Source organism: Microcaecilia unicolor, chromosome 1 (genome assembly GCF_901765095.1).
Source record: "Microcaecilia unicolor chromosome 1, aMicUni1.1, whole genome shotgun sequence".
NCBI lineage: Eukaryota > Metazoa > Chordata > Amphibia > Gymnophiona > Siphonopidae > Microcaecilia > Microcaecilia unicolor.
Genome location: NC_044031.1, coordinates 462,506,475 through 462,523,487, shown reverse-complemented (window position 1 = coordinate 462,523,487; position 17,013 = coordinate 462,506,475). Strand labels below are relative to the sequence as shown.

Below are 17,013 nucleotides of genomic sequence, written 5' to 3'. Positions count from 1 at the left end.
TGATTTAAAGTATGTTGACAGTAAGAAAACTAAAACCAGTAGGAGGTCTGTGGGTCCAAAAGTAATTCAGGAAAATTTCTATAAATCAGTAAATGTAAATAGCAAATTGAAAAAATTATGTTCAAATGCTCCAAATACACCTGGTAAAGAACTATATAAAATGATCACATAGACAAAAGAAATCACTTTACATAAGGCAAAATCAATTAAAGAAATAAGGGACTTTTTAACTAGGCGGCGCAACACATCAAAAATGGCTCAACACACCGAAGCATTCTGTGTTAGTTTTCTCATTTGCACACTAAGGAGGAGATTCTACATATGGCGCCTAAAACATTGGCACTGAAATCAGTGCTGATTAAGCATATGAATATGCTTAGTTGATATTTCAGTGCTGATATCTGTGCACGTCTATTTACACCAACAAAAACCTGGTGTAAATCTCAGCGCATAGATTTAGGCGCACTGGGCCATACTATATAACTAGGCACCTAAATTTTAGAACGCCCATGAAATGCCCATTTCCCCGCTTATAACCACACCCCTTTTTGCCTCTGTGTGTTAGAAGTTCGGCGCACATCGTTACAGAATACGCTTAGTGAGTTGTGCGCCTAAATTCAAATCAGTGCCAGTTAGTGCTCATTATTGCTTCTTAAGTACTGTTATCAGCACTCATTTATTTATTTATTTATTTTATTTGTTGCACTTGTATCCCGCATTTTCCCCACCTATTTGCAGACTCAATATGGCTTACAGTACCGTAATGGCGTTCGCCAAGTCCGGTAGAGAAACAAATACAAGGTGATGTTATGGTCGAATAAGGTTCATACGTTTCAGACACAATGGGGATCGAAGAGAGGAGAGGTTGTGTAGTGTCCATTACGAGCTTTGGTTTTGCTGTGTTGCAGAGTGTAGGCATTTATGTTGGGTCAGTAGGGTATGGCTTTTGCTTGTTATGTGTGGTGTTATAGAATCTTGGCACCTAAATCTAAGCACACTATATAGAATCCGGGGGGGTAAACGTGTGGTTTTGACAATAGGCGTGGATGTGCTGACATTATTGCTATGATGTCAGTGCGTTCATAATGCTGGAGCCCTTAACACCTCCTCAACAGGAGGTGGTAAGTGCTTTCACGGTAATTTTTTTTAAAACTGGCCATATGCTAATACTAACATTAACACGTGGCCACAGCAGCCTGGCAGTAGTTCCCATCCCCAGCAAGCGCCGTTTCCGGCACTACAAAAATATTTTAATTTTTGTAGCATTGGTGTGTACCTGACGCTAATTGGGCAGTGCCGTGGGTGAGCGCTGGAGCCCTTTACCACCACCTCAAAGGGTGGTGGTAAGTGCTCCCACCTGAAATGGGTGCATGGCTTCACTTACTGCACATCCATTTCTTAAAAAAAACAAAAACAAAAACAAAAACCTTGCCTTTTACCCGCTAAGGTAAAAGAGGGGCCTCAACACATGTCAAAAACACATGCTTATGCCAGTGCAGGTCCCCTTTTGTCAAGCTTCGCAAAAGGATCCCAAAGTGTTCTTATATAAAGGTGCACGAAAGTTCTACAGCACACATATGCAAGGGGGTTTGAACACAGCAGCAGAGCACGGGAGGAGCACTGGTGGTGCTCCCAATTGCATGTATAACTTACAGAATACTGTAAGTTACATTTGGTCAGCAGTTATGTCAAGATCTAATGCTGCTGTAACTGCGGATGCTTACATGTAAGGCGTACCAATACTGTTATACTCAACCTTTCTTGTTACCCAACTCCAAATCTTTCTTATTGCTATTCTTACATAAATCTCAGGGGATGTTGAGTAATGGATCCGTCAGATAACCATGTCACCACCATTCAGGCTATATATATGAGCCAGGCATTATTCTTATGGTGGGCATGTATTCCTCATTGATCCATGTTTTTAATATTTAAACTTTCACCCATTATTTCAATCTCAAATATATTGGTAATAAAAGTCCACTTAGCTTAGTTTATCTGAATCTTCTATTCATTTTTTTCTTTTTTTATATATTTTTTCTTATGTGAATTGAGTTCAGAGACATTCAATAAACTGACATGAACTCGTGTTTCGCACAAACTGCTCTAAAGTGAGCTGGAAAAATATCCATGGCTCCCTCTCAGCATACTGTTATACTAGCATTCTATAATAGAATCTGGGTGCCCAGATGCCATTATAGAATTGGCACTCACTAAGTACTATCAGAGCATCTACAAGGTGCTCACTTATAAAATTGGCACTGTATTTTTTTTACTGACTTCTATGCTCCTTTCACCCCAGTGTTTCTGCATCTCCCTCTTCTCCTCCCCCCCCCAAACAGCCCAACCTCTCCCCCTCCCCTGCAGGAGGAGTAGCAACAGCGCAAGAGTGGCAGCAGGAGGAGAGATACACAATCCCCAGCTTTATTTTTCTAATTTGAATTGAGCTCTTTCTCTGGTTCGCAGAAGCATGTGGAGCTCATTAAAGATTTCACTTCCAGTGCATAAGGTCACTCTCTATACCAAAGTCAGGAGCCGGAAGTGAAGTATTTACTAAACATCACTTGCTGCTCTGATCTAAGGTATGGGCTCAGCTCAAACTAGAAAAAAATAAAAGCAAAACAAGGGTTTGCACCATGCCCTTCTTCCTCCTGGTGCCACTGTCACCACCCCCTCAAAGCTGCCACCTTTTTGCTCAGTGGGTCGCACCAGTACTATATTCAGGTTCTTACTAGAACACCTTCCGGCTGCTCCTACAGAACCCCTCCTGCTAGGTTTTGAAGTAGAATATATAATTGTACAAGTCTAGCAGAAATAGCAGAGCATGCCTCATGAAATTATTTTAATGAGAACCGAGAATGCATGGGGTACTGGCGTCAGTGGCTGGGAGCACGGGTCGCTGACTGCTACTGTGTTGCAACAATCCAGGAACTCAGACTGAAGATGTCTTCAGATGCTGAGACTTGGGGATCTCCGCTGGCCAAGGTTTTGATTTTTAAATTTTGGTGGAGGTAGGGGAGCATGGAGAGCCGGGGCCAGCAGCTCTGGGGAGCAGACAGGGTGGGTGCAGAGAGGAAATGCCTTGTGTCCATCACATCCACCCACTGGCCTACTCAAAAATTGCCTTCTGACTATGCCATTGGCTCCAATCATGTTGGAAGTTTTAATAGAAATAATTTAATTTTAAATTTACATTACATTTAAATTTGCATGTATCAAACTTAGGACCATTACATGCATTGTTATTAAATTCATTATTATCATAAAATTTGTTGGGGAGATTTTTCCAATTCTAAATGTGGACAGAGCCACTGAGGTGAACAGTTTGATTACAGATAAGTCACCTTTCTGGCATCATTATTAAATTGGTTCTTCAAGTCATAAAAATAATTTATGTACAAAGTTATTGCTGTTTGACTGTGTCATAAGCAGTGTTATAAGTACTGTTTTAGCCAGAGCATTGAAAGCACAATTTAAGTTGGTTATATGCACTATGAAGCAAGCCCTATGAAAGACAGAGTCAATATACATTTACCCAAGTGCAGCCAATATCAAGGCTACATAGTGAGTAATAAATTCTGAGGGCTCTCCTTTTTACAAATAGTTTTCTCATACAACAGGTGTCTTCTTTTGAAGTGTTAAAAAAACCTGTGGATGTATAATTTGAAAAGATTTTTTGGAAGTTGTAGTGACACTATTATTCACAGTTTTTTAAAAAATATATTTGTGCTTGTTGTAGAACCAGTGGTTTTTTGTTGTTTTTGTTTTTTTGATTTACCATATTAATAGCAGCAGGGTCACCAAACACCACTAGATGCAAGGACTTTTAGTTCCATACAGTTGAAAAGCTTTGAGTCTCCAAGGGAAATCATTTTAGTTTTTTTTTATTTTTTGGTCGTTATGAACATACAGAAACTGCTTCCTGCGACACAGTCAGCTCTGGTCACAGTAATCATAGCAGCAATTTTCTCATTCCCCCCCTGAATTTTCATTTTTAACAATTTTGCATCTAAGAGTGTTTGTCCAGTTTTATTCTTTTGACTTTAATTACTTCAAAGAAGTTTTCCACTATTGGATATGTAATTAATATGGGAAGAAATCCTCCAGTGCAGTTTGACTTCTGCTCACGTATGAGAATCCGGCTTAAAATAATCCTGAGAGGCCCCTGAGATATGACAACATGCCATTAAAAAGGATGGTTTCCTGGCATAGGTAGACTCAGCTTATACACTATCACAAGTCTGGGGATAAAATTCAATACTATAGGAAATGGAAAAGGTCATTTCACACCACTGCTTTACAAGCGCACTAATTCAATTAGAACCTAAAATATTCACATGCAAACAGGTACACTAAGTTGAACTATCATTTCGCTTCCACAACCATACACAATATTCTTTTTTGTGAAGTGTGAGGACCTGCAGCTTCAAATGCAGACTTAACTTGGCAGCAATTACAGAGTTAGGAAAATTCACAACTGCAGTACCAACACTCACAGGCAATGATATTCCCATATCTGTTTTTCATTCGGTTCTCATCTTTCTTTGCTGAGTCCCACGGTGCTGACTGTCCTTCAAAGAAACTCTAAAACAAATAAAAATAGAGAGAAAGAGGAAAGTAAGGCAGAGGGTCACAGAATCTGGATAATCGTCCCTAGGTAATCCAAGGTTTGAGGTAACCTACAGTCAGAAAGGGAAGAATTACCCTTAATGTATAACAGATTCCTGTAGTTAATTTACTTGTCAGGTTTTTATAATTGTGTCCTCTATCCTGAAGGGAAGATGCCAGACCAAAATAGCAAGAGTCTGACAAAGTGCATAAGTGAATAAGGATAGTAATAAAATACTATTGTATTTTTATGGGACTATTAAACAAAAAGAGGACTTAGCAAATCAATAATAAACCATCACCCAATTATATACTTCTGTCTTATATTTTCATAGGAATGATCCTATTTTTAAATAAAAACATAAAATATAACATAAACAATTCTGAGTAACTTATTTAAGTGTGCTTCAGTGCACACAAGTTCACACTGGAAAATGAATACTTCAAAAATCCACAAACCCAACGTCTCAAACCATGTTTCCTGAAGGCACCAGCCATATTTCCTCCATCTTTACCAAACCAGAGGCTCTTCTGCAATTCTTCTCTTAAAGCAGAGATTCTCTTTGAATCTGATGTGGTCTTTTTTGACTAATACCTATGTCAAGGCATCAAACCCAATCCAATTATCTTACAAAAGACAAACTGTGTTTGTTCTGCTGTACTGAAAAAGCACAGACTGGAAGGGGAGCTTTAAACACTCCAGCATAGTCACACGACACTGAGTAAGTAAATCACAGAGATGGTGTATGGCAGAGTAGAGATACATTATTCCTGTACCAAAAATCAAAACAGCATTCAACAGGGTAATCATAGCAGGTTATTTTGGAGACCTCAGCTTGGTCAGATGTGCAGAACTTTGTATGGAAATTATGAGAGTTTTTTTTTCTGTAATCAAGAATTGTTTGAATCTCCAGTCCTGTCTCCTATATTTATTTATTTTATGTATTTATTTCTGCAATTGTATCCCACATTCGTCCACCTATTGGTATGTTCAATGTGGCTTACAAAGTCTGGAGTAAATTGGTTACAGTTTGTATAGAACAAAGGAGTCCTTTACTAAGGTACGCTGAAAAATGGCCTGCAGTAGTGTAGGCGCATGTTTTGGGCGCATGCAGATCCATTTTCAGTGCACCTGTAAAAAATGCTTTTTTTTAAAATTTTGCCGAAAATGGACATGCGGCAATAAAAATTGGCGTGCGTCCATTTTGGGTCTGAGACCTTATCACCAGCCATTGACTTAGTGGTAAGGTCTCATGCGTTAACCGGGCGGTAATGACCTACGTGTGTCAAATGCCACCTGGCACACATAACGGATGCGTGCCAGAAAATAAAAATTATTTTTGGGGCGCGCACCAAAAATGAAATTACTGCAAGAGCCACACGGTAGCCGGGCGGTAACTCCAAATTGGCACACGCTGGGCATGCGCAGACGTTTATGCGGCTTAGTAAAAGGGTCCGAAAGTAAATTGAGTACAGTTTGACAAGAACTAGGTTACAATTTATATAGTAGAATGAGATTACCAGTTCTCGAGTTTGACAAGCTTTATGTGTTTATAGTTGCCTCAGGTAGGCGTGTGAAGTGTTTGGGATGAAGTTTAGTTCAGTTGATGGTTCTGAAGCATTCAGTACTGTGTAGAGATGTTAGTATGATGCAATGTGTTGTTGTTGTTGTTTTTAAAAATATCTTTATTAATGCTTGGAAACAATCAGATTAACCTTTCTAAGCAACATTTTAACATTGGGTTAGGGGGAGGAGGGGAGGGGGGTCTAATTAGAGGGGGGCAATGTGTTTTTAACCTGTTCAGTTTCAGGTTGAAGGCTGATGCCCAGGATTCCACGGTTTTTATGCTGTTCGTGATTTTGGAGGTGATTTGTAATGGGTTTTTTTAAAGGGATATAGATTATAACGTAGCCGGCATAGATGAAGGGATTGAAGCCTTATCTGGATAGGGACCCGGCTAGTGAGACCATCATTAGGTTGAATAGTATAGGTGAGAGTGGTGAGCCCTGTGGGACTCCGCATTCCATTTTCCAAGATGGAGAGTTTACGGAGTTTGACTTTACTAGGTAAAACTGGTGGTCAAGAAACTCTTGAACCATACGAGTATCTTCCCTCTAATTCCTAACTTAGCAAAAATTCTTTGTAGGATTTGGTGATCCACCATGTCAAATTCACTTGACATGTCAAACTGGAGTAGGAGGGTGTTTTTTGCCTATTGAGATTTCATGTTTAAATTTGGCCAGAAGTGTGATCAGCACCATTTCAGTACTGTGGTAGGGTCTAAAGCCTGATTGCGATTCGTGTAATATGGAGAATTTGTTGATGTATTCTGTTAGTTGTTTGGCCGCTATACTTTCAATCATCTTGGTCATTAGTGGTATGGATGCAACTGGCCTGTAGTTTGAGATATCGTTTGTGTTTTTCTTGGTGTCTTTTGGGATAGGTGTGAGCAGAATGTTTTCCTTATCCATTGGGAATGGTCCTACATGGAACATAAAAATTAGATGGGCTGTGAGTTCGTGAGTGAAATGGTTAGGGGGTGCTTTCATAATGTAGTTGGGGCATGTGTCTAGTAAGTAGTGAGTGGAAGAGAACTTTCTTAACGTTTGAGCTACTGTCTCAGAGGAAAGTTGGGTGAAAGTAGTCCAGGTTCTGACCGCTGGTGTTTCCTCAGGGGGATGATCTAGTTCATATATGAAGGTTTAAAGGTTGGTATCTTCCTGAGGTAGATTTTCTAGCAGGTTGATGATCTTTACCTAGGTTAGAAAAGGGGAGTCTAAATCATAAAATTCTAATTTTACAACCTATTTTACAAAAGGTTTCCTGGACAGAGACCCCCTGATATTCCACTGGTGGCAGTCAATGTTTGTTTTTTTTTTAGCACTGACTGCTGTGGCCTGAATTAGGCCCTCACATTCAGTGCCAGCATTTGTGCGGGTCTGGTGCTGAATATCCAGGCTCTGGCCAGCCTCTGGTTCTACCTAGAATGACTGACGGCAGACGTAATAGTCAGCTCATTACCCAGTTAGATAACTGGTAGCAGGCTGAATATCAGCTTATGGTCAGAGTTTCCCACTTCAAACTCCTTCTGGAAAAGTTTACCCCCTCCCCAAACCCCCACACTCAAGAGCAGGCCCCTCCCAAACTCTCCTAAGTGTACCTCCTCCTTTTTAAGAACCCTCTCCCCCACCCATCCACCCACCCACCTACCTACTGCTAGAGGTTGTGATTGCCATTTTTAGACTACAGCTGACACAGGCAGGACAATTGGGGTTCACTTCTGCCTCGACTATCCCCCCCCCCAGACTACCAGGGAATTATAGGTCAGCTTGGAGGGTCTACTACTGCTAATCATTTCTATAGCGCTACTAGTTGTATCCAGTGCTGTACACATCATATGCAGGTACTTTCTCTGTCCCTAGATGACTCACAATCTAAGGTTTGTACCTGGGGCAATGGAGGGTTAAGTGACTTGCCCAGGTCACAAGCAGGGCCACTGAGAGATAAAGCTGGGCCTGGGGCAAACAATGTACCACCCCCCATGCCTGTCTGCTGCTGCCCCCTCACCTGGTACAATATCTCCCTCATTGGCAGTGTTCCTACGGGCTACTGGAAGCATAAAAAAAAGAAGCAGCTTACTTTTGGCTGGCCTCTGAAGTGTTTCCTCTGCGGTGTGTCCTGCCTGTGCGGACACAGAAAAATGTCTCAGAGGAGGTGGGACAAATCAGAGGGAACACAACCAAAGCCAGCAAGAGGGTACAGGGTAGCCTGCAGGAATAATGATAAGGGGAAGAGGGAAAGGCGAGAGAGATACTAAACCGGGTACTGGTGGTGGTGGTGGTGGGAATTTAATGCTGGTTTACAGCTCGGTTTAGCAAGGTTTATGGAGGCCGGGCCTGGAGGAATCTTGCCTCCCCCCCCCCCCCCCCCGCCACCTCCTCTCAGCAGCCCTGGTCACAAGGAATCAAAACCAAGGTCGCTAGAATCAAAGCCCGCTGCAGTAACCATTAGGCTACTCCTACAGGTGGGTGGGAGATCTTCAAGACAGACTTCTCAGATTTGTACAATAAGGGAATGCTTTGGTAGTTTATGCTCATGAATTTTGAATAACCTGGAACAATATTTGAATTTTGATCAATTTAGCTCATCAGTGAGACACTTCATATACTAATCATATTCCTTTATCCATCTCAAACTTATGAATCAAAAGTAGCAATGCTGGTCAGTAGCAATAGATTTTTTTTTTTTGGATGACTTTTAATCCAGTGAGTAATCAATGTTGCTCCAAAATATGGTGAATTATGAGTTTCAAGACAGTTCTGCAATGCAAACAACAGATGTTCAGAACAGATCCAGTTATTTATTTATTTCATAAAACTTGATATACCACTGTGGCCTAACCAAATAGGCATAAAGCAGTTTACATAATAAATAAAAAAACAAAAACAAAACAATAACGGTATACAAAAAATACAGGTAGAAGGGAAGGTTAAAGTGAATAGATGTATATTCAGGGCTTGTTTAAAGATCTGGAGAGAGGGTTGATTATGGATACTTCAAGGGAGATTGTTCCAGAGTTTGGAACCAAGAAAACTGAAAGCAGTGTCACGGGTAGTTGTTAGCCAGAGTTGTGTAGGGGAGGTAAGGGTATATAAGAACATAAGAGTAGCCATACAGGGTCAGACCAGTGGTCCATCTAGTCCAGTATCCTGTTTTCCAAACAGTGGCCAAGCCAAGTCACAAGTACCTGGCAGAAACCCAATTAGCAGCAATATTCCATGAGTACCTGGCAGAACCCCAATTAGTAGCTGATCGAATAAAACGCAGTGTGCTGTGTAGGGAATAAGAAGATTAGAGAGATAAGAAGGCACAGAGAAAAGCTTTGACTTGAAAACTATAATGAGGATTTTGAATTGTATGGAAGTCAGTGTTCAATAGCAAGAAGAGAGGTAACATGATCAAACCTAAGTGCATTGTAAAACAATTTGACAGCTCTTGGTTGGACTAACTGTAAATGCTTAAGAGAATGTAGGGGAAGACCAGAACAGAGAGAGTTACAGTAGTCCAAATGAGAAACAACTAGTGCAGAAATCAGAGGATGAAGGGAAGTAGCTGGAATACATGGATGAACTGCATGGATTCGCCGAACAGCTGCATCAATTTGGGGTTTGATGGCGAGCTCAGAGTTGAAAATAACACCCAGAATTTTGATAGTGTTCTTAAAGGGAAGTGTAAGACCACCTAATGAAGGATGAGAGATGTATAAATCATATGAATATAGAAAAAGAATAGACTCGCATTTTGTTTCATTCAAGAAAAGAAGATTGGCCTTAAGCCACAGAGATACCTGAGATAAACAAGAATTAAGCTGAGTGATTGAAACTGGGCTGAAGATTCTGCAGACAACTTGAATGTCATCTACATAACAAAAAAATGTACATCTTGAATTATTGTGAGTAAGGGTGCAAGGAAGATATTAAAAAGAGCTGGTGAAAGAATAAAACCCTGGGGAATTCCTGAAGATAGAGAAAATGAAGTTGTGGAAGTGTGATTTAAGGGAAGCTGGTAAGTATGATTAGAAAGATAGCTAGTGACCCATGTGAGAACTGTTCCTGAGATCCCAACTGAAGCTAAACGGTGAAGCAAAAGCTTGTGATCAACCAGATCAAAAGCAGATGACAGATCATGGGAAACTATAATGACTGAATGATGTTAATCGTGAGATGAACTGATGAAATCATGTAAAGCTACTAACAAGGTTTTGTACTGTAATGATGACGAAAACCAGATTGAAATGGATGCAGGATATTACTATTTTCAATATGTTGAAATAATTAGTCGTAAACTAGTTTCTCTGTTGCTTTAGCCAAAAATGGGAGTTTTAAAATCGGACAAAAACTGGTGGGTGACTGCAAGTCTAAATGAGGTTTCTTCAGAAGAGGATGTACCAAAGCATGTTTCCAGATGGAAGGAACGAAACCTGTGGCCAGTGAAGAAGATATAAGAGGCAGAATTAGGGGAACAAGTTCAAGGGAAAGACATTTCATTAAAGATGCTGGCCATGGGTCTAAGGATGATGATGATGAAGGATGAATGGAGGCAAGGATTTTAGCAAGAGATGTAGTTGTACGTAAGCTGAAAGAGGATAAACTGAAGATGGGCATGCTGGTAGAGGAGAGAGGGGTTTGGAAGAAGGAGGAGGGAAAGAGGCAATAGAGTCCTAGGCTGTCATGGGGGGGGGGGGGGGGGGGGGAGAGAAGTGGATAATGAATGCTCAAGACTCACACGAAGGGATCTTGTCTTGCTGATCCATGCTGCAGCCAGGGTGTCTAACGGAAGAATTGTGGGGTCATATAGTCTGGCTATACTGTTGTTGCTGATGCAATGGAATTCATGATTTTAAAAAGTGTGTGTGGTCGGTTAAGAATGTGATTAATTTGTTTACCAAAAAAGTCAGCCTTGGCATTACACAACGCAAAACGGTATTCTTTATAGTGAGAGTGGAACAATGCTTGGTCCTCACTGAGGTGAGATTTATGCCATTTTCTGGCAGCCAACCAGAGATGGGCACAGAGAAGCCGCAGTGCAGGGGTGTACCAAGGAGCAATGTACATAGGGTATGCAGAATTAACTGAGAACGATTGAGGATTGATAATAAGGTCTGATGAGAGGCCTGATGATCCAAAGATAAAGATAAAGTTGGTATGGAAGCCTTAGTAAGTGCTTGTGAGATGTTAGAGATATTATCATTCAGAAGTCAAAAAGGGTAGGAAGAAAGAGGAACAGGAGGGTCTGGTCTGGCAATTTGCATAGAAGAAAAAAAGTAAGAAGAACATGGTCTGAGGAGTGTGAATGAGGGAGCTATCACAAATAGATAGATGAGGGGAAGCAAAAATGAAATCAAGAAAATTACCTGGATTTGTGAGTTGGGAGGGTCACATGCTGTGTTAAGCACAGAGTTGACGTCAATGCAAGGAAAGCATTCATGTTTTCAGAGAGGGGAAGATTGAATTCACCAAGCAAGAGCAAAGGATCAAACACTGTAGAACTTTCTGAGAGAAATGCTGACAGTTCATCAAGTGAAATTACCGAAGGAGGTGAGGGACGATATAGCATAGCCATATAGGCTGAGAAAGACTGAAAGGTGACACGTAGAATAAGCACTTCTGACATTGCCAAAGTTTAGTTGGGCAGAGTGAAACTTTTAGTGAATTTTGGACAAAGCAAGTCACTCTGCCTCCTTGACGAGTGTGGCGTGGGATATCATAGGAATAAAAATTAGGAAGACACGCTTCAAAGAGAGCGGCCGTGTCGCCCGGATGTAACCAAAAGGAGATCCGAGGAGTGAATCAAGATAAGGTCAGCTATTAGAGGAGATTTATAATGAAGTGAATGGATATTAAGAAGGCCCACCCTCAAAGAGTAAAGAGGAAGTGGAGAAATATATACAGAATTACGCACACTACTGAGAAGAGGTACCAGAGTCCTGGAGGCTGGGCAAGGCCACATGTGTCAGAGACAAAAGCCGGGAGCAAATTTAGAAACCAGAGGTCTAGTAAGGTCTGAGAAGAAAAAGAAAAAAAGAAAGTTACCATAAAAGCTACCAAGGAGGTAACCCAAAGAGTGCACAAGGAGCTTAATGGGAAGAGAAAATTCCCAGATACAATGCACATATAGATAGAACACAAGTTTAATGGGCCTGCAAATATAAACACCACTCAATGTACACTTTTATGCAGCACTATCTCCAAGAGGTTAATCTGAAAACACATGCTAAAACACTAGCCAAGAGTGAACACTGGCAAGCCTGTGCGCTAGAGTAATCACTAACAGAGAGTTGTGACAAACAACACATACAAATAATGAAACCATGTGGTAGCAAACCAACAAATATTAAGATGGTTACTACGCAACTTCAAATAAAAAGACCCACATTCATCAAGAGCCAAAGGATCAAATCCAAAGGGCTCCTTTCCACAAAATTCTGGAGGTAAATTAAGGGCTCAACAAACATTTCACCCACAGTATTTCCTCTCATGCTGCAAAAAAGAAATCCAGGCAAACCTGTGTTGTGCTTATGCATGCTTACTTCTTTTTTTTATAAATTTATTTTTGTAATGATTTTTTTGCACACCTCTGATTTTTCATATAAGAAATCTTCATGATTACTTAGCATTTATTTATTAGGATTTATTTACCACCTTTTTGAAGGAATTCACTCAAGGTGGTGTAAAGTAAGAATATCTCAAACACGAGCAATAGACAATTACAGCAGTAAAAATATTCAAATAACAATATAAAGTATGGCATAGTATACTACTTACAATGTCAACACAATAAGTAATAGAACATTTTAATTGATAGTGAAGGGTATAGCAAAAATGGAACATATAGATAGGTAAGAGAATAAGAAGAAATAGAAAGTAAGGTGACTAATTAGTAGTTCTGAAGACTGAGCTGCTCTGGCTGCTTTTTTGAATACATCACTGATTGCTCCAGAACACTGATGTGCCAGTGCACATAATTTCCTAGGTACCTTTTGAACTGTTTTGACCAGCTGTTGTTTGTCATGTCACACCCATGGCAGTTTATCTGTTTGCAATTCAGTAGCTTTTGGATGTTCCTCCCCCACCCAGCCAGCCCTTCTAAAATAGATGAAGTAATCTGAAAAAGAAAAAAAAAAAAAAAGAAAGAACGAAGCTGTGTACCCGGGTAGAAATGCATGCTGGCATAATGATTATTAGAAGATGTAATGTAATTTGTTTAAGTTGTAACAATTTTGATGTTCCTGGCTGCGGCCAAAATAAATCCAATTCTATCGAAGATACGGCTTGTAGTGTGGTATTGAAGGGGGCGGGGGTTGATACGTCTGAGTGTGTGCCGAATGCCCGAGTTGAGACCAGTACACATAAGCTATTCAGGGCAATAGTGAAGGGCTTCATATTATACTGTTCTACCTTTCTCATATGGGCAATGAATATTTCCTGAGTCCTGCTATGAGTTGCACATATGAAGGCAGGTATGGTAGGTATGCCCTGGGTACACTTCTATAGGGTAAGAGATGTAGAGAGATGAAGTTTTTATATAGGGCAGGCATGGCTCCTTTGTCCATTGCTATTCTGTACTGAATAATGTTTTGAACTGCCAGGGTTTGAGTGACTTGAAAGCTGTTAGTTTGTCACTTGAGTCACTGGAGAATACTGATGAAAGTGCGCTGATGTGTATGTAGAAATTCTGCATCGATTCTGTTGGGAGAATCAGCGATTACTTCTTCCCATCCTTGGGGAACTGGCAATTAGGAAAAAAGGCTACTTTGAATAAAGAATATGTTCCCACTAACTTGACGGTTATTTAGCCATGATACCAGACCTGGTGAGCTCAGTGACACTTTTTTTGTGATGAGGTGTATTTGATATTTGAAACTATATTGTGAATACTAAGAGCATTGGAAATGAACCAGAGTGTGACTGACTGAATTGGATGACCTTGAAACTGCACCCAGTTGTGAGCACTTGTTTGCTGTCTTAATAGAAAACACCTAGAAAAGATACTGAATTTGCTTGTTTAAACTGTTGGGGGAAAGAAGGCATTTGTGCTACTGAAACTGTGAATCTTTATATTTGTGTTATTATCCATGTGTTTAAGAAAAGTTAAGCTAGATCCTAAAAGACTGGAGTTTCAGTGTACTCAGGCTATGCACATGGCAATATCTGGTCATGATAGCATTAGGTGGGTTTTTGACTGAATTTTCTGAGTAAGCAGAAGGTATGTCTCTGAGTATTCAAGGTTCCGAATGGTGGAACTTGATACCAAAAACTGTAAGAAGCATCACAAATCTTCTCCAATTCAGAAAAGAAATGAAAACCTACCTCTCAAAAAATTCTACAGCTAATCACAAAGATATTGTTGCCTTCCTTTCAAATCTACCTCTTCAAAAACTGTATGAATAAACATCACCAAAACTGTACAACTAAACACAAAAGCTACCACTACCTTTCCTCTTCAAATCTCTCTTCAAAAACTCTATGAATAACCACACAAACTATAGATGCCCTCTCCACATTGCACAATACTATTGTAACTCCACCAAAATGTAAATTGTAAGCCACTTTGAACCAAAATTTGCTTTTGGATAATAGTGGGAAACAAGAATGCATAAATAAACTAATAAATAAATAAACAAACAAATAAACAGAATGCCCTTGGTATGGGCCCTAAAGTGACAGACTAGGTTAGGAACCGGTTGAGTGGAAGGTGACAGAGGGTAGTGGTAGATGGAGCTCACTCTGAGAAAGGAATGTTACAGTGGTGTGTCACCTCTCCCCCCTCCAGTCGGTTCAAAACTCTGCTGCCCATCTTGTCTTCCGCCAGGGTCACTTTACTCATACTACCCCTCTCCTCAAGACCCTTCACTGGCTCCCTATCCGTTTTCGCATCCTGCTCAAACTTCTTCTACTAACCTATAAATGTACTCACTCTGCTGCTCCCCAGTATCTCTCCACACTCGTCCTTCCCTACACCCCTTCCCGTGCACTCCGCTCCATGGATAAATCCTTCTTATCTGTTCCCTTCTCCACTACTGCCAACTCCAGACTTCGCGCCTTCTGTCTCGCTGCACCCTACGCCTGGAATAAACTTCCTGAGCCCCTACGTCTTGCCCCATCCTTGGCCACCTTTAAATCTAGACTGAAAGCCCACCTCTTTAACATTGCTTTTGACTCATAACCACTTGTAACCACTCGCCTCCACCTACCCTCCTCTCTTCCTTCCCGTTCACATTAATTGATTTGATTTGCTTACTTTATTTATTTTTTTTGTCTATTAGATTGTAAGCTCTTTGAGCAGGGACTGTCTTTCTTCTATGTTTGTGCAGTGCTGCGTACGCCTTGTAGTGCTATAGAAATGCTAAGTAGTAGTAGTAGTAGTAGTAGTGCTGCAGGGTTTGGTTCTTGAGCCAGTTCTTTTAAACATTTTTGTAAGCGATATTGCTGAAGGGCTGTCTGGTAAGGTTTGCCTCTTTGAAGATGATATGAAAATCTGGAATACGGTAGAAACCTCTCACGATGTGGATAACAAGAGGTAGAACCTAGTAAAGCTTGAAGAATGGCCCAGAATTTGGCAACTAAGATTTAATGCTATAAAATTCAGGGTCATGCATTTGGGCTGCAAAACTCCAAGGGAACGGTACAGTTTACAGGATGAAGAACTTTTGTGCATGAAAGAGGAGCAGGACTTGGGTGTGATTGTATGTAATGATCTTAAGGTGGCCAAATGGGTAGAAAAGTCAATGACAAAAGCTAGAAGGATGCTTGGGTGCATAGGGAGAGAAATGGTCTAAGCAGAGCTAAATTAGGCACATTACAGGAACAAAGAAAATGAAAAATTGAAAAGAAAAAAAAAACCTGATTGAACTGATTTAATTAACAAACTATCTTGCTTGGCGCGATTCCTGCTGAGCAGATAAAGTGAATTATTTCCTTGGGTACTGAAAGTACATATAACTTTAAAAGGGCCAATTATATATCCAGCTGATAGCTAAAACACTTGAACGACTATATTGTTTGCTTCAGATTAAGAGCACTTACACTGAATTTGGTATCGATTTGCTAGTAGGCCCCATCTTGTGTACTGAGTTCAATTATGGATGCTATACCTCAGTAAGGACATTGAAAGGACGGAAGCAATTCAGCTATTAATGTAATAGAAGGCCTGCAACACAAATTCCACAAAGAGATGCAGATGACACTCAAACTGTGGTTGCTGAAGAACAGAAAAGAAGAAAATATAAAAGAAACCTTCCTATATATTTGACAGGCTTCAATAAAGGGAGGGAAGGTAAAATTAAAAAAAAAAAACCAAAACAAGTGAAATTCAAGGACAAAAGGTTGTCTCATGAAGTTGCAAGCAGGAAGATTCCTAGGAAACATGAGAAAATACTTCTTTGCTGAGAGACTGGTATGTGGCTGGAATAGTCTAGCAAAACCCTGAGAGAGTTTAAACATATGCAAGGCAGACACAGTGCAGTGTTAAGAGCACTGTGGATAACAAATGGAAGAAAAGAGGGAAGGCTTGTGTTTGTTTATTCACATTCATTCCTCTGTAGCGATCAATAGTGTGACAGCACTTATGTACAGTGTGCAGTTCTGGTCGCGCCATCTCATAAAAGATATAGAAAATATATAGACAAGAGCAACAACAAAAATGATAAAATAATTGGAACTGCTCCTTTTTAAAGAGAGGTTAAAGGGATTAGGTCTCCACAGCTTAGAGAAGAGCTGCATGAGAGGTGATATCATAGAAGTCTACGGCAGCATGAGTGGGATGGAATAGATCAGTAGGGAATCATTATTTACCATTTCATATAGAACCCAGACAAGAGATTATTCCATGAAAACAATAGGCAG

At 40.3% G+C, this 17,013-nt stretch overlaps 1 protein-coding gene across 12 annotated transcripts in view; it reads right to left on the bottom strand.

The window, feature by feature from the left end:
• PTPRM (protein tyrosine phosphatase receptor type M) overlaps positions 1-17,013 on the bottom strand; it is a 1,370,833-nt gene that overhangs the window by 158,499 nt on the left and 1,195,321 nt on the right. For all 12 annotated transcript variants that reach the window (XM_030213239.1, XM_030213256.1, XM_030213265.1 and 9 more), the window contains one exon: positions 4,497-4,584. In XM_030213239.1, the coding sequence (XP_030069099.1) occupies positions 4,497-4,584 (88 nt within the window). The remainder of the gene's footprint in view (positions 1-4,496; positions 4,585-17,013) is intronic.